This window comes from Mauremys reevesii, unplaced genomic scaffold (genome assembly GCF_016161935.1).
Source record: "Mauremys reevesii isolate NIE-2019 unplaced genomic scaffold, ASM1616193v1 Contig9, whole genome shotgun sequence".
Lineage (NCBI taxonomy): Eukaryota > Metazoa > Chordata > Testudines > Geoemydidae > Mauremys > Mauremys reevesii.
The window spans coordinates 186976-210469 of NW_024100906.1; the positions used below are offsets into that span (position 1 = coordinate 186976).

Genomic DNA, 23494 nt, shown 5'->3' on the forward strand with positions numbered 1-23494 from the left:
TTAATTTTATTTTTTATTATTTTTGCCACCCCAAGCAAAAGAAAAAAAAGGGCAGCCATGCTGCCCTAGGATTGGGTGGAATGCCGCCCTGTAGAATCTGTCGCCCCAAGCAGGAGCTGGCTTGGCTGGTGCCTGGAGCCAGCCCTGGTCTGCAGAGTCTTATGCCAAGTGATGGGAGGGTGAAGGGCAGTGGCGTTAGCAGATGTTACTGAGCCTGCTCAGCTCCTGTGCATGCCGACTGCACCCTAAGTAGCAAATTCATGCATTTTCCAGCTGTTGCTGGGCATGCTCAGACCACTCCAGCAAACCAGGAGGGGAACTGAGCAATGCGTAATTTCCTGCTGCTGGTTTCTGTCTTGGATGCAACAGCCCTTCTCTGTCTCGGCAGTTCCTGTCTCCTTGATGAACCATCTCAAGTGGTGCTGGCAGCATGGAGTGGGCCGAGAGTCAACTGCTGGAGATCCTGGGGGAGCTGGGAGAAGGGGAGCTGCAGAGATTCAAGGACAAACTGAGTGAAATACAGCCCAAGGAGGGATACCAACATATCCCCTCTGGGAGCCTAAGAAATGCGGATCCTCCAGCCCTCACGGACCTGCTCCTCCTCTTCTATGGGATGGACTATGGGGCGGAGGTGGCTGCGGAGGTGCTGAGAGCCATTGACCAAGGAGCCCTAGTAAAGAGAATTGAGAGACTCATTGATGCACTGGAATGTGGTAAGGAATGAACCAGGGAGACTGGCCCCCAGGCTGTCTCCTTCCCTGCAGCCTCCCTCTACAGGTGGGATACTGGTTAGAGCTGTTTGCAGTGCTGTTGTCACCCTGTTGGTGCCAGGGCATTAGAGACACAAGGGTGGGGCTGAGGTAGTATCTTTTATTGGACTAACTTCTGTTGCTGAGAGAGACCAGCCTTTGAGCTGCATGGAGCTGTTCTTCAGCCCACAGCTCTGTGGAGCTTGGAAGCTTGGCTCACTTAGTTGGCCGCAGAATTTGTCCAATAAAAGATATTAACTCCCCCACCTTGTCTCTGTCATTAGCTAGAGCAATGGTGGGTGTGTGTGGGAGGGGACGGATACCCTCTCAGCAAAAGAGGTTCTGGGGGAGGGAGGGCACAAAGAAACTGGGATCCTGTGGGTCCCACAGGACCTGCTGCCATAATAGCAGGAGCCGGATAAAACTGGAGAGGGTATTGCAGGGCGGGACAAGAATAGCCTTCCTGTGCTGCAAACAACATGAACTCCCCAACCAGCAGCTGCTGCCTGGGAACTGCCTTCAGCAGTGACACAGGAGTAAGGGATTTTTTCAGTTTACAAGTAAAGGGGGGAGGGGACAAATGGGGGGGATGGCTCCCAAACCTTCCTGGTTTACCTACCACCCTCTCAAAAACTGGTGGGTGAAGTGCCACATGCAGATTTCTCCTTTTTGTGAACATTTGCAATCTTAACAAGTTGAATTAAAGTATCAACAGATCCCTAGTAAAGTAAGTTTTGATTGTGGCCGGTGGAGTTCTGCCTGGGGAAAGGTTTCAGAGTGGCAGCCGTGTTAGTCTGTATCAGCAAAAACAACAAGGAATCCTTGTGGCACCTTAGAGACTAACAAATTTATTTGGGCATAAGCTTTAGTGGGCTAGAACCCACTTCATCAGATGCATGGACTGGAAAATACAGGAGCAGGTATAAATACATAAAAAGATGGAAGTTGCCTTACCAAGTGTGAGGTCAATCTAAGGAGACAATTCAATTAACAGTAGGATACCAAGGGAGGAAAATTAACTTTTTTTGTAGTGGTAATGAGAGTGGGGAGAGTGAGAAGAGGAGGGAGTTTGGTCAGGGAACTCCAGGGGGACAGTTAAGAATGGACATTTTTGAGCTGGTCAGGAATTTTGTTTGTTTGTTTGAAATAGGGAAATGTCAATTTCAAAAACTGAAATTGTCAGGAGCTGATTGATTCTGATAAAACTTTCCTCAGGGCAGGTTTGTCAGGTCCAGCCTGGGATTTCTGCACAGAGAGAGACCCAGCCCAGAATAGCCAGGTGGTCAAGGCACTCGCCTGAGTCAGGTAGAGCAGGGACTTGAACATGAGCCTCCCCCTTCCCAGGTGAGTGGCCTGACCACTTGGCTGTTGGCTACTCCGGGATGGGTTGCTCTTTCTCCCCCATCCCCCCGGTTTGTGCTGAAACCCCTTGAAATGTCTCAGTTCATTCTGATGCAGAACAGGAAACTTTTGAAACCACAGAAACAGTTTCCAGCCCAGCACTAAGGAAGTGAGACTGAGGGAGGTGATACCGGCTGGAGGGCAGAAAGGGCTCTGGGGTGTGTGTGTGTGAGTGGGGGAAGGGCAGGGAGGGCTCAGAGGAGAGGGATAGAGAGGTGGGGGTGTTTTGGCTGGAATTGGGGTCTTTATTGGGGAATGAGGCAAGTTAGAGCTCCAAATCACCCTTCTTTCAAGACTTCAATTTCCCAGTTCCCCTCAGATTCCCTCTCAGCCAGCGAGATCTGCCAGTCCCACTGCTACCCTGGCCTCTCTGTAGAGTCTTTCCTTCAGATCTGCTCCTACTCTGCTCTCACGATTTCTCCCTCTTGGGTATGGCTACACTTGCAGCTGTACAGTGCTGCTGCGGGAGCGCTCTGAAGTGCGAGTGTGGTCGCGGTGCCAGCGCTGGGAGAGCTGCAGGTACTCCACCTCCCCAAGGGGATTAGCTTACAGCGCTGGGAGCTGTAACTTGCTGCACTCAGGGGGGTGTTTTTTTGCACCCCCGAGCGAGAAAGTTGCAGCACTGTAAAGCACCAGTGTAGCCAAGGCCTCAGTTGAGGAGCCCCACAGCTCTCCTCCATGGGGCAGACAGTGTGTGATTCAAGCAGGCTGCCTCTCTGCCCTCTCTCCTTTAACCTGGGGAAATTGCAATCGTTTTCTCTCTGCTTTGGGGAAAGAAGCTGCAGTGATTTACAGAAGAGTGGAGGGGAGCTAACTCCTGGCCCCACTCCATTAGTATCTCACACAAAGGCAATTTTAATTCAATCAATTTAGCATGTGCTAAGTACACCTTGCCTTGGCTTGACTAGAACTTCAGCAGGCATTGGTCAGATCGAGCTAGCTAACGTGCTCTAACACACCTTTAATTCCTAGTCAAGACAGGGCCAGTGGGAGGGGAAAGAACAGGGATCCCTCCATCTCAGGGATTCCTAACAAAGAAACTCCCCCCTCCCATTCCCAGCTCGGCAATCTCCTGGGCCCTTTCCTGCGCAGAACCAGCAAAAGGGACAGGAAAACAAACACACATTCCCAGAAGATGCATTGCTCATGCACATTACTTTTCTGCACATTTTGATTCCTGTGATAACGCGCTCTTCTGGAGTGTGGTGTGCAGTACTGCTCACCCCTTGTCATGAGGGAGGTTGCAGACTTCGAGGGACTTCAGAGAAAGGTGATAGGAATGATCGAGGTTCTGGAAGGCTGGACAGGGACTGCTCACCTTACAGAGGTGACTTGTTCACTCTACAAAACAAGGAAGGGGATAGAGAAGAGTGATCAGGGGTGTCTGTTCTCCCTCTGTCACATCTGCTACTGCGGGATTCTCACATCTTCCTCTGCAGCATCTCATCCTTTCCACTCCCAGAGACAGGACACTGGACTGGTAGGACCTAGGCTCTGATCCTGTCTGGCCATTTCTGTGTTCCTAGAGCTTGGCATCTGTTGGTTGACATATGTTTGAGTGATTGCATGTGCCCATACCACAACAAGTATGTGTGTGCCCAATGCAGTTTTTGCTGGAGACTTTTTTCCCCTCACTGGTACCCATCAGGGTGGCACAAATGTCCTCTGCCACCTCACACATCTATGTGCAGGTATAAAGGGCAGTATTGGTTGAGGGTCTGAATGTCCTTCCCTTTCAGACAGTACCATCTACAGATGCTACCCCACTATTTGGCCATCGACTATGTCCATTCTACTCTACATGGATGTCAATCATGATCGACCGTTGGGTCTTACAGGTCCATACAATTGGGCTATGCTATCCCCCTTCTCTCCTCCCCATCTACCTTACCCCCCACCCCATCCCTCTTCAGGGGCCCTTCTCACTAGCATCTGCTGTGAAAGGAAGTGAACTATCTTCTCCAGCTTGGTGCTGTGGGATCTGTACCTCTGCAACACAGGGGAAAAGGTTTCCATTCCCACTACTTTCTGACCCAGAAGAAAATTGGAGGATAATGTCCCATTCTCGACCTACCTCAGGAAACACAACCAATTTGTCTGATTCCAGAGGTTCAAGATGGTCACTCTAGGCATGATTTTTCTGGCGCTGGAACAGGGGGACTGGTTTTCAGCCCTCGACCTACAAGACTAAACTGAGAGGAGTGGTAGATATGCTGGAGGGTATCAAATAGTGATAGGATATAGAGGGACCTAGACAAATTAGAGGATTGGGCCAAAAGAAATCTGATGAGGTTCAAAAAGGACAAGTGCAGAGTCCTGCACTTAAGACGGAAGGATCCCATGCACTGCTACAGACTAAGGACCAAATGGCTAGGAAGCAGTTCTGCAGAAAAGAACCTAGGGGTTACAATGGACGAGAAGCTGGATATGAGTCAACAGTGTGTCCTTGTTGCCAAGAAGGCTAACAGCATTTTGGGCTGTATAAGAATGAGGGATGTGATCATTCCCCTCTATTTGACATTGGTGAGGCCTCATCTGGAGTACTGTGTCCAGTTTTGGGCCCTACACTACAAGAAGGATGTGGAAAAATTGGAAAGTCCAGGGGAGGGCAACAAAAATGATTAGGGGGCTGGAGCACATGACTTATGAGGAGAGGCTGAGGGAACTGGGATTGTTTAGTCTGCAGAAGAGAAGAATGAGGGGGGATTTGGTAGCTGCTTTCAACTACCTGAAAGGGGGTTCCAAAGAAGATGGATCTTGACTATTCTAAGTAGTACCAGGTGACAGAACAAGGAGTAAGTGGGGGAGGTTCAGGTTGTATATTAGCAAAAACTTTTTCACTAGGAGGGTGGTGAAGCACTGGAATGGGTTACCTAGGAAGGTGTTGGAATCTCCTTCCTTAGAGGTTTTTACGGTCAGGCTTGACATGCCCTGGCTGGGATGATTTAGTTGGGGATTGGTCCTGCTTTGAGCAGGGGTTTGGACTAGATGACCTCCTGAGGTCCCTTCCAACCCATATATTCTGTGACATGTACTTTCATATTACTGTACATGCCACTCACAGATGATTCTTCCATTTCATGATAGGTAATGACCACTATCAATACAGGATGCTCTCCTTTGGTCTATCTACTTCACCTAGGGTCTTCTCCAAGACCCTCATAGTTGTCACAGCACACCTTCGGAAACAGGGAATAATGATTTTTCCATAGCTCAATGATTGTCTCCTGAAAAGACCTACACAGATCCCTGCCTGCATGGTTTTCCATAAAGACAAAGTTTACCTTCACCCTCACCCAAAATTCCTTACTAAGGTGGTTCCAATTTTCATCAAGCAATTTACATACTTACTTCCTTTCCAAAGCTCATAAACATAAAAATGAGGAAAAGTTCCACATTTAGATATTGGAAGAGCTTTTGCGTTTTACCTTGATCTAACCAAGCCACTAAGATCTCCCTTGCAACTGTACACTGTGGTTTCAGACAGAATGAAGGGCAGTCCAGTGTCCTCACAAAGAATCTCTTCTTCAATTTCCTCTTGCATTTGTTCATGCTACCATGTGGCTAATGTGACTCCCCTGAGTAAGGTATTCGCCCAGGCAACCAGGACTCATGCATCTTCTGCAGCCTGTCTCGCTCATGCTTGGCCATCTGTAAGGTGGCAGCTTGGTCATTAGTCCATACATTCACTCTCATTATGCCATCTCTCAGCAGTCCAGGGATGAGGCCAGAATTAGTTGTGTGATTCTCCAATCCCTGTTCCAGTAGCCTCCGAGCCACCTCCAGTTTGCACTGCTTGTGAGTCACATGTAGTGGAATGGGCATGTGCAGTCACTTCAAGAAATGGTTACTGACTGACTCATACCTGTTGTTCTTTGAGATGCGTTGCCTGTGGCTATTCCACAACCTGCCCTCCTTCCCCTCTCTACACTTATCTCTCCGGGAAGAAGTAACTGAGGGAGTAGGGGATGGCTCCACCCTTTGTACCCGCATATAGTGGTGTGAGGCCGCAGAGGGTGCTCATGCTATCCTGACAGGTACCGCTGAGGGAAAGAATCTTTGACAGCTGAGTGCCCATAAACCTACAGTGGAATGGACATGTGCAACACACCTCCAAGAACAACAGTTATGAGAACATTATTAACCTTCCATCTTTCTGCTTCTCTCCTTTCATTCCTTTTATTCTGTCTTTCCCTGTGCTATGTTCTTTCCCTCCTACTCCATCTTTTCTGTCTCTTTTAGGTGTTGGCAGAGCACAAGTCACTTAGTATCTCGGCATTATCAGATTCTCTCTCCCCATCCCCAGTAATGAATCCCTGATTCCCAGACCTTTGTTCCCATCCAACCTTGATCTTTCCCTCTCTCTGCACTCACCCCTCTATCCCCATCTATTCACCCTACCAAATACCTACACAACCCCGCCACATTCCTACCGCTCTCCTCAGCCAAATGTCACACCCCTCTCACTCCCAGCACAGACACTGTTCCCAGCATGTCCCTCTATGTGGTCAGGAGCTGGGGGAGTGACGGTGACTCCTCAATGCATAATCGATCCTCAAACCCTGCTCAGGTCTCTAGCTAAACAGCAGCAAAAGCAACCAAAAAAAGGTGAGGGTGAGGATGGTCTGGGAACCAGAGAACGTCCCTCTGGATGGCAAGGATCTTAGACCCTAGACTGGGGGTTCCCTGTGTCTTCATAGCCAACCCAAAACTGAAACCAAAACCCCTCCAGCAGGCTCTCTCCCGCTCCTTCTCTCCCCCTTTTCCTTTTTCCAGTTTCCTGGGCAAAGGTGTCGCCTTGCCTCACCCCCTTCCTGGCTCAGGTTACAGGCTCAGGTACCTTCCCTCAATTAAAGTCATCCCCTGCTCGCCCATCCCCCATGCAGACAGTCCCAGTAAAACTAGACTACATTCCCAGGTCAATCCGCCCCGCTCCCTACTGCCTCACAACCCCCTTAAAAGTGTGCATGGCTGCCTAATTCTGTGTGTGTTTGTGTGTATATGTGTCTCCTCTCTGCTTTGTGCCCACCCCCAGGAGGAGGTAGCGCTGCAGCCTCTGGTCTTCCTCCTCCCCTGCAGGATCTGATCCCGGCCACATCAAAACAGCCAGAACCAGCAGTGGGGGGAGGGAAACAATCAATGGTTTGGTCCAGGTGAGCATTAAGTGGGGATTCACAACAGGAGGAGGAAGCTTTAGAGGAAAAATCCTTTTAATTGTTTCCTCCCCAGCCACAGAGGAGGCAGAGTTGGGGGAAAGGCATGATAAGTTGGGAGGACGTGACTACCCCATCCATTGCCTGTGCCACAAAACACGTTCCCTAAAATCATTAGTTCAGGATTTATTTTTAATGACTCCTCAGAGAAATATTATTTCGAGTGGCAGCTGCAGCAGCTACGGCAGCATCACTTCGCAAGAGGAGGTTTCATGTATGTGAAATGCACACTGAACGATGAGCAGTACCAGACAATCAGAGCTGAGAAAACCAGCCAGGAGAAGATGCGGAAGCTGTACGAGCTGGTGCCGAGATGGGACAAACAGCAGAAGGACCGGCTCTACCAGGCACTGAAGGAAACAAACAGAGACCTGGTTGAAGAGCTGGAGGGTAAATAAATGACATCAGGGAAATCCGCTTCCCATGCTCCCCATCATGAACCCTGATCCCATCCCGAGGGCGACACTAGATCACCTCTCTGGCTGTTTATCCCTCGCCCAGCACTGCAGCATCAGAGCTGGGCACAGATTATTACAACACCCTCACAGCAATATAATATGCAGTGAGTCTATGGGAGCGTTTGCCCCCATGTCTGAGATTACTTGGTGCTGTCGGGTCCATTCCAGACAGAGCCGGCTCTGGTTGCACAGTGTAGAGCTGGGCTGCACATTGCCCTATTGGCTGGGCCTCAGTTCCACTCCCCTTCCCATCCATAGGAGCTACACACCCACTCCTAACTGCGGGATTGCGTCCCTGGGGCTTGCTTTGGCTTGTTATGTAGGTTGGGGTATTTGTAACACTCAGTCAGATTCTAACCCCTCCAGAATATGGGAGGGGGTGAAGTTTGGCCCAGGCCAAAACCCCAGATCCAGTCTCTTTAACCAAAGAGGGCAGGGGTGTGAAGTAAATCGGGCAGTGTGGGGTGGAACTAGAGTAAGTGGGGGGTTGTATTTACCTTCCCCTTCCTCTCTACCTGGGACCACCTACCTTCTTTGTTGGATAAGTGACATTTGCCCCCATCCCTGCTCATGCCTCTTTCAGGGTCTGGATTCCTTGTGGTGACGAAGCAGGTGAGGGGAGAGAAGGAACTCCTGGTCCCAGAGAGAGGGGCAGGGCCCGCCCAAGGGTGGGGAATCACAGAATTGCTCTCCATGTGACCCTGGGGGACAATTCACTCTGGGAGAGGTTTTCAGGGGCAGGGAGGAGGTGGAGCCAAGGCCCTGCATGCCCCCCACTACTCTGTGGAGCACTAAAATCAGCAATTGCCATTTATCTTAATGAAATGTCTCTCTCCAGGGGGACACTTTGTTGACCGGCACCGAGAGAAGCTGATCCAGCGAGTCTCAGAAGTGGACAAAGTCCTGAAGCTACTTCGGGGGCACACGCTAACCCCTGAGCAATACCAGAGCATCAGCACCGGGAGATCCAATGTGGAGAAAATGCAGAAGCTGTATGAGCTGGTGCCGAGCTGGCGGAGGGAGCAAAAGGACTGGCTCTACCGGGTTGTGTGGATAACAAACAGAGCCGTTTTTTATGAGTTTGCAGGTAGATAACTATAATCTCTTTCCTCAAGGCAGAGTTTTCAAACTGTGGGGCACATTTCTCCCCCCCACCTTGGGAGGGTGTGAAGGGATATTTGGGGCATGAGTGGCAATGCCAGGGGGCTAATGCCAGTCCCACACTGACTCACCTCAGCAGGTACACCCAACCTGTGGGTTAGTGTCAACATCTGCCATGACTGCACCGATTTCTGCTCCCCGGCAGCCTCCCAGTCCAGCGCTGGCCACCCTGAGAATCCAACACGGGAGGGGCAGGCATTGACCCTGCCATAGCAACCGCAGTTACCCTTCTCTACTGGGGAGGCCACCAGGGACTCTGCAAGTGGAAAGTGGCACCACAGGTCTAGTGACTGTCCTGCCACCAGAGCCCCTTGCCCACCCGGCCCTTCACCTCAGCTCCAGGGCACAGAGCCCTGTCCTCTGCTGGAAAGAGCCTGTGCAGGGCAAGCAGATGGGGCTGCGCTCAAGTGCCAGGGACAGTAGCGAACTCTGTTCCACAGGGAGCCAATGCTAAGTGGGTGCAGCTGTCTGCTCCCCTCCTGACCCTGGACTTTCAGCTCAGCCCTGCTTGTTTCCCATAAACACAGTCAGTGGTTTCCCCAGGAATTGAAATTAGGGGGGGGTGTTTGAATTTACAGGGGGGGTGTCAGGACCAATGAGATATATAAAAAAGATATGAATAAAGTAAATGTTTTGTTAGGATTATGCAAATTTAACATAAGAATAATGCAAGTTACACCAAAACACATAACAGGTCTAGATTTCTAAAAAACCATACATTTAAAAAAAAAGTATTGAATTTAAATTGACTTTTGAAAAGTAAGCCATCATAGGGTAAGAGGGAAGATCCTCTCATGGATCAGTAACTGGTTAAAAGATGGGAAACAAAGGGTAGGAATAAATTATCAGTTTTCAGAATGGAGAGAGATAAAAAGTGGTATCCCTGAGGGGTCGGTACTGGGACCAGCGCTGTTCAACATATTCATAAATGATCTGGAAAAATGGGTAAACAGTGAAGTGGCAAAATTTGCAGATGATACAAAACTATTCAAGATAGGTAAGTCCCAGGCAGACTGCGAAGAATTACAAAGGGTTCTCATGAAACTGGGTGACTGGGCAACAAAAATGGCAGATGAAATTTAATGTTGGTAAATGCAAAGTAATGTACATTGGAAAACAATCTCAACTATACATACAAAATGAAGGAGTCTGAATTAGCTGTTAACACTCAAGAAAGATCTTGCAGTCATTGTGGATAGTTCTCTGAAAACATCCACTCAGTGTGCAGCGGCAGTCAGTGATTCCCAACATTCTGTTTGCTTTTTTAAAAAGAACAGGAGCACTTGTGGCACCTTAGAGACTAACAAATTTATTTGAGCATAAGCTTTCGTGGGCTACAGTCCACTTCATCGGATGTAGCCCACGAAAGCTTATGTTCTTTTTGCAGTACAGACTAACATGGCTGCTACTCTGAAACCTTTGCATTTTAAAGAAAGTGATAGATAATAAGACAGAAAATATCATATTGCCTCTGTATAAATCCATGGCACATGTACACCTTGAATACTGTGTGCAGATCTGGTTACCCCATCCCAAAAAAGACATACTGGAAATGCACAAAGTACAGAGATGGGCAACTAAAATGATTAGGAGTATGAAATAGGAGAAGAAATTAAAATGACTGGGAATATTCAGCTTAGAAAAGAGATGACTAAGGGGGGATATGCTAAAGGTCTATAAAATCTTGACTGATGTGAAGAAAGTGAACAAAGTAAATGTTTTGTTAGGATAATGCAAATTTAACATGAGGAAAATGCAAGTTACACCAAAACACATAACAGATCTAGATTTCTAAAAAAATATATAATTTAAAAAAAAAGTATTTAATTTAAATTGACTTTTGAAAAGTAAGCCATCATAAGGTAAGAGGGAAGATCCTCTCATGGATCAGTAACTGGTTAAAAGATGGAAAACAAAGGGTAGGAATAAATTATCAGTTTTCAGAATGGAAAGAGATAAAAGTAGTATCCTGGAGGGGTCAGTACTGGGACCAGTCCTATTCAACATATTCATCTGGAAAAATGGGTAAACAGTGAGGTGGCAAAATTTGCAGATGATACAAAACTATTCAAGATAATTAAGTCCCAGGCAGACTGCGAAGAGCTACAAAGGGATCTCACACAACTGGGTGACTGGGCAATAAAATGGCAAATTAAATTCAGTGTTGATAAATGCAAATTAATGCACATTGGAAAGCAATCTCAACTATACATACAAAATGATGGCATCTGAATTAGCTGTTAACACTCAAGGAAGAGATCTTTGGAGTCATTGTGGATAGTTCTCTGAAAACATCCACTCCATGTGCAGCAACAGTCACAAAAGCAAACAATGTTGGGAATCATTAAGAAAGGGATAGATAATAAGACAGAAAATATCATATTGCCTCTATATAAATCCATGGTATGTGCACACCTTGAATAGTGTGTGTAGATCTGGTCACTCATCCTAAAAATATATATATTGGAATTGGAAAAGGTACAGAGATGGGCAACTAAAATGATGAGGGTATGAAACAGGAGGAGAGATTAAAGTGACTGGGAATTTTCAGCTTAGAAAAGAGATGACTAATGGGGATATGATAGAGGTGTACAAAATCTTGACTGGTGCGAAGAAAGTGAATAAGGAAATTTTATTTAATTCTTCACATAACACAAGAACTAGCAGTCACCCAATGAAATTAATAGGCAGCAGATTTTAAAAAAACAAAAGAAAGTATTTCTTCACACAATATAAAGTCAACCCAGGGAACTCTTTGCCAGGGGATGCTGTGAAGACCAAAACGATAACAGGATTTTAAAAAGAACTAGATAAATTCCTGGAGAACAGGTCCATCTGTGGCTATTAGCCAGGATGAGAGGGATGCAACGCCATGCTCTGAATGTCCCTAGCCTGTTTGCCAGAAGCTGAGAATGGGCAACAAGGGATGGATCACTTGATGATTCCCTGTTCTATTAATTCCCTCTGAAGCACCTGGCCTTGACCACTGTTGTAAGACAGGATACTGGGCTATATGGACCATGGGTCTGACCCAGTATGACCATTCTTATGTAAAAATTAATTATAATAAAAATGTTTAGTACAGAAACTCCCCAACATAATGACCTCCCAAGATAGCAACAATGTGAGATAACAACCTTGGCAAATATTGCATTTTAAAAATCTTGGCCTACTGGGAAACATATTTATATAAGTTTCCATTCCCAGTCACAAATCTAGCATTCTGGAGCAAAGTGACTAAAATATAGTCCAACAAACAAATGTTTATTTAACATGCCCCTCGCTTTCCCCTCCACCACTCCACTCACCGGTGTTGTCCTTGGTCAGTGGAGACTCAGAGTTCAGAGGTGCTTTCACGTGAGTACACCTTCCAGGTGGGGGACAAAAAGGCACAGTTTGCTCTGGCCACGGCTGTTCGTTGTGCCACCGTTCACTCCACCACTCTGTTGCCAATGGCCCTGCACAGTCACCTTCTGCTGTCACCTACCACTGTGACCGCTGCGAGTTGGTCTCTTGAGGTTCCACCAGCTCTCAGTGATTTCAGCTGAGCTCTCAGTGCGAGAACCTCGCTGCTAGTGCAGTCTGGGCTGTCTCTTACACAAAAACACTGTCCCCACAGGAACACTGTCCCCACAACAGGACTAAGCACTTAGACCTGATTGTCAGTGATTTCAGCTGCAGTGGTCACTTAACAGAACAAAAGACTATCTATTGGAGCCTAATCAGCTCTGTCTTTAAACAGTGGAGAGGGACAGGTCCCCACCCTCTCTCTTGATGCCTTCAAATCATCATAGGCTAAGCACAGTTCTACTGCCCTTTACTCATACAATAAGAACAACATTTCATTCCTTTCCCCCCCACATTCAAGTGGTTTGTAATCCAACCCCAGCCAAAATCTATCACTTGGACAACACAGCTCTGTTTGCTGCATACCTAGGTAGATTAGGTGTGAATGTAAATATAATCTGGCCCTGAAGCCTTAGCCCCCAGCTCATCACTAGCTGTCAGGGAGAACTCATTTAGACTTTGCTTACAAATCAGCATTTGAAATTATTAGGTTGGCCAACATCACCGAAATGAATGCACTGACATCATAAAAAAACAGCTGTATAAGGAAGCTAGTCTATGTTCATACTTTTCAAATCTATTATACTTTTTCAGATACACATATTTTATCATACACTATATAAGCTTTTAAAGTGTGTATTAATGTTTCAGTTTAAATTCAGATTTCCAAACAGTCACTAAATTGGTATGTAACTAGCTCACAAAACTAGGGGGGGTGTTGGGAAAATTCAGGGGGGGTGTAGGGAAATCACTGAACACAGTGGTGGGTAGGGGACAGACAGGGGTCTGGGTCATAGAATCATAGAATCTCAGGGTTGGAAGGGACCTCAGGAGGTCATCTAGTCCAACCCCCTGCTCAAAGCAGGACCAAACCCAACTAAATCATCCCAGCCAGGGCTTTGTCAAGCCTGACCTTAAAAACCTCTAAGGAAGGAGATTCCACCACCATTCCAGTTCTTCACCACCCTACTAGTGAAAAAGTTTTTTCTAATATCCAACCTAAACCTCCCCCTCTGCAACTTGAGACCATTACTCCTTGTTCTGTCATCTTCTACCACTGAGAACAGTATAGATCCATCCTCTTTGGAACCTCCTTTCAGGTAGTTGAAAGCAGCTATCAAATCCCCCCTCATTCTTCTCTTCTGCAGGCTAAACAATCCCAGTTCCCTCATCCTCTCCTCATAAGTCATGTGTTCCAGCCCCCTAATCATTTTTGTTGCCCTTGGCTGGACTCTCTCCAATTTATCCACATCCTTCTTGTAGTGTGTGGCCCAAAACTGGACACAGTACTCCAGATGAGGCCTCACCAGTGCTGAATAGAGGGGAATGATCACATCCCTCGATCTGCTGGAAATGCCCCTACTTATACAACCCAAAATGCCATTAGCCTTCTTGGCAACAAGGGCACACTGTTGACTCATATTCAGCTTTTCGTCCACCGTAACCCCTAGGTCCTTTTCTGCAGAACTGCTGCCCACCCATTCGGTCCCTAGTCTGTAGCAGTGCATGGGATTCTTCCGTCCTAAGTGCAGGACTCTGCACTTGTCCTTGTTGAACCTCATCATATTTCTTTTGGCCCAATCCTCTAATTTGTCTAGGTCCCTCTGTATCCTATCCCTACCCTCCAGCGTATCAACCACTCCTCCCAGTTTAGTGTCATCTGCAAACTTGCTAAGGGTGCAGTCCACACCATCCTCCAGATTGTTAATGAAGATATTGAATAAAACCGGCCCCAGCATTGACCCTTGGGGCACCCCACTTGATACCGGCTGCCAACTAGACATGGAACCATTGATCACTACCCATTGAGCCCGACCATCTAGCCAGTTTTCTATCCACCTTACCATCCATTCATCCAGCCCATACTTCTTTAACTTGCTGGCAAGAATACTGTGGGAGACCGTATCAAAAGCTTTGCTAAAGTCCAGAAATAGCACATCCACTGCTTTCCCCTCATCCTTGGGTCCAGGCACCCAAGACCACCCTAACCACTTCAGGGAGCAGAAGGCTTCCTCAACTGCCACATGGTGAGTACTCGCCCCTGGCAGGTACCAGACACCCCTCATGGGAACAGGGCACCCCTGTCCCCTTAGATGCCTATTGATCTGATCTAGTTCTCATCCTAGCTCCCCAGGGCTGTATATATGTTAATTGTGTCCATGGGTGGATCCATGACAATGGGGGCAGGATGCATTTCTCCCCCACCCCCATGCAGAGCTCAGCAGCTGTCACTCTCACTAGCCTAGGTAATAATTGGAGATATACCAATCTCCTAGAACTGGAAGGGACCTTGAAAGGTCATCAAGTCCAGCCCCCTGCCTTCACTAGCAGGACCAATTTTTGCCCCAGATCCCTAAGTGGCCTCCTCAAGGATTGAACTCACAACCCTGGGTTTAGTAGGCCAATGCTCAAACCACTGAGCTATCCCTCCCACCCCAATGAGGGGATCCAGCCCACGTGGGGGCTCTGAGCTGTAGGTGACTTGCCCTCTCTCACTTGTGCTCTCTGGGCTCAGTGAAGAACCAGGGCCCCGTGTATTGCGCCTCCAAGGCTCACACTATGTTCCTGGGTGAGGGCAGCCAAAGCACCAGGCAGCTGGTGGGCTGGACACCACACCAGAGATTGCAATGCCCCATCGTCTCCTCTCTCCATCTCTGCATAGGCCCAACTTACTAGGGCCATGCAGGGGCAGCAGCATCGTTGCCCCCATGGCAGTGAGCTCCTGTCTCTTTAGCCAGGTCTTGAAGTCTGGAAGGGACTTTGTCTGAGCTTAACCAATGGCTCTGATGAATTGCTGGGGAGAGCCTGTGAGGGGCACTAGGACAGACCATGCTCCCCCAAGGTCAGCCTCAGTCCTAGGGCATCCAGTCCCCCCCCAGCTATGTGGGCTCTGGGCGTCCCCATCTAAGGCGCGAATTCCCCCTCCCACTGAGGAAGTGGCTGGACAGGGCCCCACTCTGTAGACAGGAATGGCCGACCCCCATGTATCCCCAGCAATTTTCCCCATCCCTAGGCCAGCTCTCCCCAGTGCCCAGATGCCAGCAGAATCTGCCTTCCAGATGTCAAACCCGGGATGGTTTTTCCTCTCCTGTGATTGGGTGCTTGCCTCTCCCCCACCTGCCGGTTACAATCCTTGTGCAATCACTGCTAACCTTATTCTCTCGGATTGGCTGTTTGCTCCACCCCATCCCCCCATCACAGCCATGTCCCCACTGCTGAGTTCACTCTCTCTGCCCCCCTTGCTCCTTTTCCTTTGCTGTTACATCCCTCCTCCCTTCCTCACATTTTCTCGCTCCCTCGCTCGTGGACCCATTTGTTCCTGCCACCCCTCTGCTTTGCCTCTTCCTACCACTGCTCCACCTCTTCCCCAAAGCCCTGCCCCCGCTTGCTCATGTCTGCCTGCTTCCTCCCCTCCCCTGTTGCTCATACCTAAGGCAGGAAAAAAATGAGGTGTAGTGGTGTGTGTGTGTGTGTGTGCGCGTGTGTGTTGTGCTGGGGAGTATAGTGTAGAAAGGGATGGATAGCGGGTGAGTGCTAGACAGCCATGTAACCTGATTCTAGCCCCTCCAGAATTTGGGAGGCAGGATGGAGTTTGGCCCTGGGCCAAAACCTCAGATCTAATCTTTTTTTACCAAAGAGGGCAGAGGTGTGAATTAAATCAGGCAGTGGTAGGTGGTGTCTAGAGTGAGTGTACCTCCCCTTGCTCTCCACCCTTGAGCTCCTACCATCTTTGCTGGATGAGCAGCATTTCTCCCCATCCTTGCTCATTTCTCTAACAAGGTCTGGATTCCTCCTGCTGAAGAAGCAGGTGAGGGGAGAGAAGGGACCCTTGGTCCCAGAGAGAGGAGCAAGGCCTCCCCAGCAGTGGGGAATCACAGAAGATTAGGACTGGAAGGGACCTCATCATCATCTATCTTCTAGTGCAGTCCCCTGTACTCAAGGCAGGACTAAGTCATAACTGGACTATCCCTGACAGGTGTTCATCTAACCAAAATATGAGAGCTGGATTGGGGGGCTCCCATGGGCTAGGAGAGGAGGCCAGCAAGATCCCAGGGTGTGGGGTGGCCCCTGACAGCAGGAAGATCATCCCCCAGTTTGACCCCTTGGCACTAAGACCTCTTCTGTTCCAGTGAGTCAGCCCTTGTGCTCTCCCTCTCCCACTTACTCTCTCTTGCAGGTGTGGGTATCCGAGCGCAGAAGCCGTCCACCAGCACCAGCCCTGGAGCTACACGTGAGTTATAAATCAGCCAGCGGGATTAACTCTTAGTGAACCACACTGTGGGGCTGTGCAGGGGAGGAGGCTGCACCATGCACATGGACAGTGGGGTCAGCACATCCCCCTGCTCGTTGGGAAGGGCGGGTGAGTCGAGGCACAGTTTGTCCAGGAGCTCCCCCGGGGCAGGGCAGCGTTGCCCCACCCCAGCTCAGGGCTCTGGCCAAACAGCCCTAGGTAGAAGCTGAATGAGCCTGGTACCCAAACCCCGTGTTTCAGTGGGTGTTTTTATGTCCCTCGGTTCAGGGGAACATTTTGTGGAGCAGCATCGGGAGCAGCTGATTCAACGCGCCTCTTCAGTTGACACAACCCTGGATGTGCTGAAGCGGAGCCATTACACGTGGTTCCAGGAGCAGCCATATGTGGTGATGCACGCACCATATGAAAGCTCCACTGAAGAGCTAGAGGGTAAAGTCAAATAGGGGAAAAATAACTTCCCACTGCACTCCAGGGGCTGCACCCCAAGCCCCTCCCACCAGGGTCACTAGCTGGGGGTTGCCAACTCCCCCGGACCAGATGCCATTTTGTGGCAACGGTGTCCCCATTTTCAGCAATGGCGTCCGGTCCGGGAGCGTTGGCAAACCGATCACTATCTCTGCTCTAGGCTTTTACCCCACTTGCTGGGACTCAACACTGTTTTTTAAGCAGCTGGGTGGTGCCAGGGCAGGAGCTGCAGCTTTAACTCTTCAGTGACCAAACTAGTGACTCTGAAAAGATCCCGAGACTCCATGAAGTCCAGTGAGCCCTTCTGTGCTGCTATTGTATTAAGTGGAAGGTGTCTGGATGCTACTGCGATAGGGGGCAGGCTGAAACTGATGACAGCATAGATCTGCAGAGCTGCCCTGAGTCAGGTTAAGCAGGAGGGGGTGTGGCAGAGAAAAAGCCGCTTCCCCACACCTGCGGGGGATCCATAGGGGAAAGCCACTCTGCTGAGCTCCTGGCTGTTGGCACAGCTGATGGCACAGCAACAGGAGATCAGGTCTGAGCTCCACCCTCAGCTCTTCCTACTCTGGTTCTGACACCCTCGGGCCGGCTTCATCTGTGGACCGGGTCCCTGCAAAGATGGCAGAGGGAGCAGTGAGGAAGGGATCTGGGGGTTAAATCCAGCTTGCAGGCTGTATGTTGGACACCACTGCTCTGTGCCCTTCTGATCCAGCGAGTGATGCAATCCAGAGTCCTGTCGTGGTTCCCAACTGCCAAAGCCTGCTGCCTTCATTTCTTGCTTTAAATTTGTGCAGTGATGGTAAATGTTTTTCATGTTCCACCCCAGAGGCAGCTGCATTTCAGTGCAGAGCAGGTGATCTCATCTGTACAGCTTGGAAAGTGCTTGGGGATTGCTGTGGGTGAAAGGCACCGGAGGGATGTTTTGTTTTGAAGAACTAGATTGTGTCCCGTCCCTGCTGGTTGTGTGTGTTTGGGGGGAGGGGGGAAATGGAGTGGGGGCCGGACACACAGAGGAGCCTTGTCCCTTGTGTGCCATGTGCAAGGACTGGGGACGGGTACAGCCCCAGCACTCCAGGGAGCAGAGGGGCAGCTCTCGGTGTGACCCTGGGGGACAATTCACCCTGTCACGGTTTTTAAGGGGTGGGGAGGAGATGGAGCCAGGACCTGTGCACCACCCACTGGCCTGTGGAGCACTAAAATCAGGAATTGCCATTTATTTTTAAAAAGTCACTTTCCTCAGAGCAGAGATTTTCAAACTGTGGAGCAATCTCCCCCCCACACTCAACTCAGCGGGCCACACAGTTTGTGGGTCAATGTCAACATCCACCGCGACTGTTCCCATTTCTGCACCTGGCAGCCTCCGTGCCCAGCGCTGGCCACCCTGAAAACCCGAGGGAGGAGGGGCCAAGGGACGGGTATTGTCCCAGCACTAGCAGCTGCAACAGCCACCACCTCTATTGGGGAGGCCACCAGGGACTCTGCAAGTGGAAAGCTGCAGACGGGACTAGTGACTGTCCTGCCACCAGAGCCCTTTGCCAACCCCAGCCCTTCACCACAGCTCCAGGGCACAGAGCCCTGTCCTCGGCTGGAAAGAGCCTGCACAGGACAAGCGAACGGGGCTTCATTTAAGGGCTGGGATCAGCAGGGAACTGTTCAGCAGCTGTCTGCTCCCCTCCTGACCCAGGCCTTTCAGCTCAGAGGTTTGTTTTCCATGAGCACAAGGGCAGGTAGGGGGACAGTCAGGGAGCTGAGTGTAGACAGCCAAGACGACCCTACCACTACAGGGTCCAGTTGCCTTCCTCTAGTGCAACACAGTAAATACCTTCCCCCAGCAAGTACCAGGCACCCCTTGTGGGTACAGGGCACCCCTTTCTCCTTAGAAAAAGGTGGTGGTGGAGTGGGGGGGAATTTGCAAGCAATATCAGCAAAGAATCCTGTGGCACCTTATAGACTAACAGACGTTTTGCAGCATGAGCTTTCGTGGGTGCATCTGACGAAGTGGGTATTCACCCACGAAAGCTCATGCTGCAAAACGTCTGTTAGTCTATAAGGTGCCACAGGATTCTTTGCTGCTTTTACAGATCCAGACTAACATGGCTACCCCTCTGATACCTGCAAGCAATATGAATCTCCAGAGGGGCTGAGCAAAAAAAAACAACAACAAAAACCCCAGTTTGGGAACCTCTGAGTTGGAGAGTTGCAGGCTAGTGTGCTGTAGATTTATACCCATTTGCCAGGCACCAACTGGCCATCTAGACAAGCCCTTTAACTTGTGTATTGGCCCACTGCAGCCAAAGGTGCTTCTTCCCTCACCGTACCAATGGGGCCCATGTATTTGCTCTTTATTCAGGACAACCCCAGTTTGATAGAAGTAATGAGGGTTGTGCTCAGCCTCAAAAACTGGTTGATTCACGCTTGGCTTTCACTCCCTGCAGTGTCGCTGCGTGGCTATTAGCCAGCTGCCATGTCCCATCCCAGACTTGGCTGCATTTCAGCACTGGGTCAAAAGCAAGTGTGTGTGTGGCAGGAGTGGGGGGAACAGATACTGGGCTAGATGGGCCCATGAGTCTGATCTGGGGTGGCAGGGAGCAGGTGGGATCCCAGATTAGATGGGCCTATTGATCTGATCCAGTTCTCATCCTAGCTCGCCAGGGTAGTGTATCTATTAACTGTGTCCATGACAGAGGGGGCAGGATCCCTTTTCCCCAATGCCCCGTGCAGAGCTCGGCAACTCACTCGCCATGGGCTATGAGCAGCGATGAGCACTAAAATCTTAACAACCGGTTCCCTATAAAAAGTTCTGATTTAAGGGATGTGCCACAGCATGTATTTTTTGTACCAATAGGGTTACCATACGTCCATATTTTCCCGGGAGGAATTTTTAAGAACTGAAAAGCGATTTAAGAACTGAAAAGCCTGACATGTCCAGGAAAATACAGATGTATATTAACCCTACCTAACGTTCTTTTTTAAAAAGATGGAGCTGAACTAGAAATGAGCTCCTTTTCACGTGTGGGTCCCCACCACTCCTTTGGGGTGTGCTCGGGTGACCAGATGTCCCAATTTTATAGGGACAGTCTCAATTTTGGGTCTTTTTCTTATATAGGCTCCTATTACCCCTCACTCTCTGTCCTGATTTTTCACACTTGCTGTCTGGTCACCCTAGGGTGTGTACGTGTGGGTCCCAGCTGCTCCCTGCCCCCTCTTGTTGAAACAGGTGTGCAGGGTTAGTGCCCTGAGAACTGCAGGGCACCAGTGGACATGGGGCTGGCTGCAGACAGGGGCGTGGAGCAGGGCTAGCTGGAGGCAGGGAGCGTGACACGGGCTGGCTGCAATAGGGGCTGGCTGTGGGCAGGTGATGCAGACCGGGGCTGGCTGTGGGCGGCTGTGGGCAGGTGGTGGCTGTGGGCAGGGGGTGGCTGCAGGTAGGGGGTGTGGCCGGGGCGGGCAGCTGTGGGCAGGGGGTGGGCAATGGCTGGCTGCGGGCAGGGGCTGCAGGCAGGGGCTGGCTGCGGGCAGGGGGTGGCTGCGGGCAGGGGCGGGCAGCTGCGGGCAGAGGGGGGGCAATGGCTGGATGCGGGCAGGGGTGGCTGCGGGCAGGGGGTGGCTGTGGGCGGCTGCGGGCAGGGGCTGTGTGGTGGGGGGTGTGCAGGCAGGGGTTGGCTGCGGGAGGGGGGGCTGCAGGCAGGGGGTGGCTCTGGGCGGCTGCAGGCAGGGGGAGCGGGGGAGGGGTGCAGACACTCCCACGGGGGGAGCAGCTGGGAGCAGCCCGAGCAGCAGGACGCAGCTGGGGACCCACCAGGCAGCAGCGGGAGCCCCAGGGCCAGAGGTCCAAGGAGCAGCAGCAACAGGGCCAGGAGGCAGCTCACATGGCTCCTGCAGCGCAGCGCCCCCCCGGTGGTCGGGAGGAAGAATTACAGGCTTCCCGGCCAGAGCCCATCAAAGCTTCCCTTGCAGGGAAGCCAGTTAACTAGCGGTTCTAAAACCACTTCTAAATTTAACAACCGGTTCGTGTGGATCGGTGCGAACCGGCTCCAGCTCACCCCTGGCTATGAGGGGATCCAGCCCATGGGGGATTCTGGGGTGTGGGTGACTTGCTTTCTCTCATTTGATCTCTGGGCTCAAGGAAGAACCAGGGCCCCATGTCTCAGGCCTCCAAGGCTCACACTATGTTCCCGGGTGAGGGCAGCCAAGGCGCCGGGCAAGCTGCTGGGCTGGACACCACACCAGAGGTTTCAATGCCCCATCCCCTGCTCTCTCCATCTCTGCATAGGCCCAACTTACTGAGGGCCATGCAGGGGCAGCAGCAGCATGACTTCTATGCTCTTGAGCTCCTGTGTCTTTACCCAGGTCTTGAGGACTGGAAGGGACTTTGTCTGAGCTTTTCCAAAGGTCCTGATCAATTGCCGGGGAGAGCTAGCTGGGGGTGCTGGGATAGACTGTGGTTCCCTAAGGACAGCCTCAGGCCTAGGGCATCTGGTTTCTCCAACTATGTGGGCTCTGGGGATCTCCATCTTGGACCCTGTTTTCCCCCTCCTGCCCTGGAAGTGGCTGGAGGGGTGAGGCCCAGCTGGGCACCCCACTGCAGAGACAGGAACAGATGCTCCATCTGCGTCTCCAGCCATTTCCCCCATCCCCAGGCCAGCTCTCCCCAATGCCTGGAGGTCAGCAGAATCTGCCTGCTACAATTCAAATCCTGGATGTTCCTTCCTCTCCTCCGATTGGCTGTTTGCCTTTCCTTCTCAGCCAACCACCATCCACCCCACCCCCTGCTGCCAATCTTATTCTCCCTGCCAATTGGCTGTTTGCCCCACCCCATCCCCCCATCACATTCTTGCCCCCACTGCTGAGTTCTCTCTCTGTGCCCCCCCCATGCTCCTTTTCCTTCGCTGTTACATTCCCTCCTCCTTTCCTCATATTTTCTCGCTCCCCCGCTCTAATGGCCCCATCCGTCCTGCCATACTCCCCTCATCGATCTCTGGTAATTGTAACTCACAAGAGAGACCCATCCACCACATGTTTTTTTGGCTAACACTATGTCTACATGAACATAGGGTGACCAAATGTCCCAATTTTATAAGGACAGTCCCGATATTTGGAGCTTTGTCTTGTATAGGTGCCAATTACCTCCCCACCCCGGTCCCGATTTTTCACACTTGCTGTCTGGTCACCCTACATGAACACTTAGTTTGCAGCAAGCTGGGATGTAAATCTACCCTGCACTACCCTGCAGTGCACTCTGTGTGCATGTGGACCCTGCTGCTGTGCACTAAAAGTTCCCTAGTGTTCAGCAGCAGTATCCACAATGACACTCAATGCAGGGTAGATTTAAACCCCGGCTTGCTGTGAACTAAATGTTTGTGTAGGCAAGTCTCAAACTAGAACTTGGTTAGTGTTTTTCAGATTTCAAATTTTTAATTTCAAAATTTACTCCCAATTTTAATGAAAGAAATTGCGGGAAATGTTTTTTTTTTTAAAGTATGGACTAGCAAAAATAGATCAAGAAAAAAACAAACCTCTTTTTAAAACTTTGACTATAAAGCTTGTGGAAATGTGTCAGATTCTAACAGTTTTTTGAATTTTATTGAGGAATCTGGAGGAAAATTGGACCATTTTTGCAATTTTATTCTCCTGGTTTTTGACTGGCTGAATTCAGTATGGATGCTTTGTACTTGATGCCTTTGGAAAGATGTTGCTCGGAAGAGGTACAGGAAGTGCTTCTAAATAGTAGAAAAGCCTTCCACTAGGAGAACTTACCTGGCAAAATAGAAAAATTTCTCCATCTGGTTCCTGAAACAACAAGGTTGGCTGTTAGTTCCATCAGGGTTCATCTAGTGGCTATCTTGGCTTTCCACCCTGCCGTGGGTACGGCCCTCCTACTTTTTCCATCCCAACGTCTATCAGGTTTTTAACAGGTCTGGGCAGGTCATACCCACAGGTAAAGGACACAATTCTACCGTGGGGCTTGAACATAGTACTAGCAAACCTGATGGATCCCCCTTTGAGCTGCTGGTGTCCTGTTTGCTGCTAAACCTGTGTATGAAAGTGGCCTGTTTGATAGTGATTATTTCAGCCAGGAGAGTTGGGGAAATATGGGCTCTGATAGCTAAACCTCCCTACATAGTTTTCTATACAAAGTTTACCTTCAGCCTCACCCAAAATTCCTTACTAAGGTAGTTTCCAATTTTCATATTAATCAAGCAGTTTACTTACCTGCTTTCTTTCTAA

The 23494-nt window shown here is 49.9% G+C and overlaps 1 protein-coding gene across 4 annotated transcripts in view; it reads left to right on the plus strand.

Moving 5' to 3' along the window:
• Positions 1–396: 396 nt before the first annotated feature.
• The window catches only part of LOC120395019, a 64675-nt gene continuing 41577 nt past the window's right edge, over positions 397–23494 (plus strand). For all 4 annotated transcript variants that reach the window (XR_005592461.1, XM_039519188.1, XM_039519189.1 and 1 more), the window contains exons 1-5: positions 397–713; positions 7511–7753; positions 8660–8908; positions 16727–16780; positions 17069–17230. Coding sequence is in view for 3 of the 4 variants with exons in the window: in XM_039519188.1 (XP_039375122.1) it covers positions 431–713; positions 7511–7753; positions 8660–8908; positions 16727–16780; positions 17069–17230 (991 nt within the window). In the remaining variant the exon portion in view is untranslated. The remainder of the gene's footprint in view (positions 714–7510; positions 7754–8659; positions 8909–16726; positions 16781–17068; positions 17231–23494) is intronic.